The sequence below is a fragment of the Pygocentrus nattereri genome, chromosome 3, assembly GCF_015220715.1.
Source record: "Pygocentrus nattereri isolate fPygNat1 chromosome 3, fPygNat1.pri, whole genome shotgun sequence".
NCBI classification, from domain to species: domain Eukaryota; kingdom Metazoa; phylum Chordata; class Actinopteri; order Characiformes; family Serrasalmidae; genus Pygocentrus; species Pygocentrus nattereri.
The window spans coordinates 49144669-49147168 of NC_051213.1; the positions used below are offsets into that span (position 1 = coordinate 49144669).

The 2500-nt window shown below is 42.1% G+C and overlaps 1 protein-coding gene across 2 annotated transcripts in view; it reads right to left on the reverse strand.

Moving 5' to 3' along the window:
- Positions 1–2500, reverse strand: part of itga10 (integrin, alpha 10) — an 81335-nt gene that overhangs the window by 13644 nt on the left and 65191 nt on the right. For both annotated transcript variants that reach the window (XM_037536719.1, XM_037536720.1), the window contains exon 19: positions 2253–2363. In XM_037536719.1, the coding sequence (XP_037392616.1) occupies positions 2253–2363 (111 nt within the window). The remainder of the gene's footprint in view (positions 1–2252; positions 2364–2500) is intronic.

The window sequence follows — 2500 nt, forward strand, 5'->3', positions numbered from 1 at the left end:
TGTTTCATTTAAAAAGCTCTATAATGTTCATATGATCCACACAGTCGCTCTGACAGACTGTAATACACTACAGGAAGCGTAGGGGGCGATACAGCTTCTACTGTTTCATTTAAAAAGCTCTATAATGTTCATATGATCCACACAGTCGCTCTGACAGACTGTAATACACTACAGGAAGCGTAGGGGGCGATACGGCTTCTACTGTTTCATTTAAAAAGCTCTATAATGTTCATATGATCCACACAGTCACTCTGACAGACTGTAATACACTACAGGAAGCGTAGGGGGCGATACGGCTTCTACTGTTTCATTTAAAAAGCTCTATAATGTTCATATGATCCACACAGTCGCTCTGACGGACTGTAATACACTACAGGAAGCGTAGGGGGCGATACGGCTTCTACTGTTTCATTTAAAAAGCTCTATAATGTTCATATGATCCACACAGTCGCTCTGACAGACTGTAATACACTACAGGAAGCGTAGGGGGCGATACGGCTTCTACTGTTTCATTTAAAAAGCTCTATAATGTTCATATGATCCATACAGTCGCTCTGACAGACTGTAATACACTACAGGAAGTGTAGGGGGCGATACGGCTTCTACTGTTTCATTTAAAAAGCTCTATAATGTTCATATGATCCACACAGTCGCTCTGACAGACTGTAATACACTACAGGAAGCGTAGGGGGCGATACGGCTTCTACTGTTTCATTTAAAAAGCTCTATAATGTTCATATGATCCACACAGTCGCTCTGACAGACTGTAATACACTACAGGAAGCGTAGGGGGCGATACGGCTTCTACTGTTTCATTTAAAAAGCTCTATAATGTTCATATGATCCACACAGTCGCTCTGACAGACTGTAATACACTACAGGAAGCGTAGGGGGCGATACGGCTTCTACTGTTTCATTTAAAAAGCTCTATAATGTTCATATGATCCACACAGTCGCTCTGACAGACTGTAATACACTACAGGAAGCGTAGGGGGCGATACGGCTTCTACTGTTTCATTTAAAAAGCTCTATAATGTTCATATGATCCACACAGTCGCTCTGACAGACTGTAATACACTACAGGAAGCGTAGGGGGCGATATGGCTTCTACTGTTTCATTTAAAAAGCTCTATAATGTTCATATGATCCACACAGTCGCTCTGACAGACTGTAATACACTACAGGAAGCGTAGGGGGCGATACGGCTTCTACTGTTTCATTTAAAAAGCTCTATAATGTTCATATGATCCACACAGTCGCTCTGACAGACTGTAATACACTACAGGAAGCGTAGGGGGCGATACGGCTTCTACTGTTTCATTTAAAAAGCTCTATAATGTTCATATGATCCACACAGTCGCTCTGACAGACTGTAATACACTACAGGAAGCGTAGGGGGCGATACGGCTTCTACTGTTTCATTTAAAAGCTCTGTAATGTTCATATGATCCACACAGTCGCTCTGACAGACTGTAATACACTACAGGAAGCGTAGGGGGCGATACGGCTTCTACTGTTTCATTTAAAAAGCTCTATAATGTTCATATGATCCACACAGTCGCTCTGACAGACTGTAATACACTACAGGAAGCGTAGGGGGCGATACGGCTTCTACTGTTTCATTTAAAAAGCTCCATAATGTTCATATGATCCACACAGTCGCTCTGACAGACTGTAATACACTACAGGAAGCGTAGGGGGCGATACGGCTTCTACTGTTTCATTTAAAAAGCTCTATAATGTTCATATGATCCACACAGTCACTCTGACAGACTGTAATACACTACAGGAAGCGTAGGGGGCGATACGGCTTCTACTGTTTCATTTAAAAAGCTCTATAATGTTCATATGATCCACACAGTCGCTCTGACAGACTGTAATACACTACAGGAAGCGTAGGGGGCGATACGGCTTCTACTGTTTCATTTAAAAAGCTCTATAATGTTCATATGATCCACACAGTCGCTCTGACAGACTGTAATACACTACAGGAAGCGTAGGGGGCGATACGGCTTCTACTGTTTCATTTAAAAAGCTCTATAATGTTCATATGATCCACACAGTCGCTCTGACAGACTGTAATACACTACAGGAAGCGTAGGGGGCGATACGGCTTCTACTGTTTCATTTAAAAAGCTCTATAATGTTCATATGATCCACACAGTCGCTCTGACAGACTGTAATACACTACAGGAAGCGTAGGGGGCGATATGCAATCCTGGGAATAAACCTGAATCACACGTTTAACTCACTGTTTTTTTCACTGTGGTCGGCCAGCCTTCGTCCAGCACAGGCCCACTTTCTGTGTCATTGATTTTGAAGTGCAGGGAGAAGCTGATTGGTCGGATGTAGTCAGCTGTGTCCTGTTGGTCAGATGAATAGGGAAGGGAATATTTGGAGGAAACTGTTAGGAAACAGTAAATCAAAATTATTCTGATTTTTTTATTCTGTCTGTCTATCTATCTATCTATCTATCTATCTATCTATCTATCTATCTATC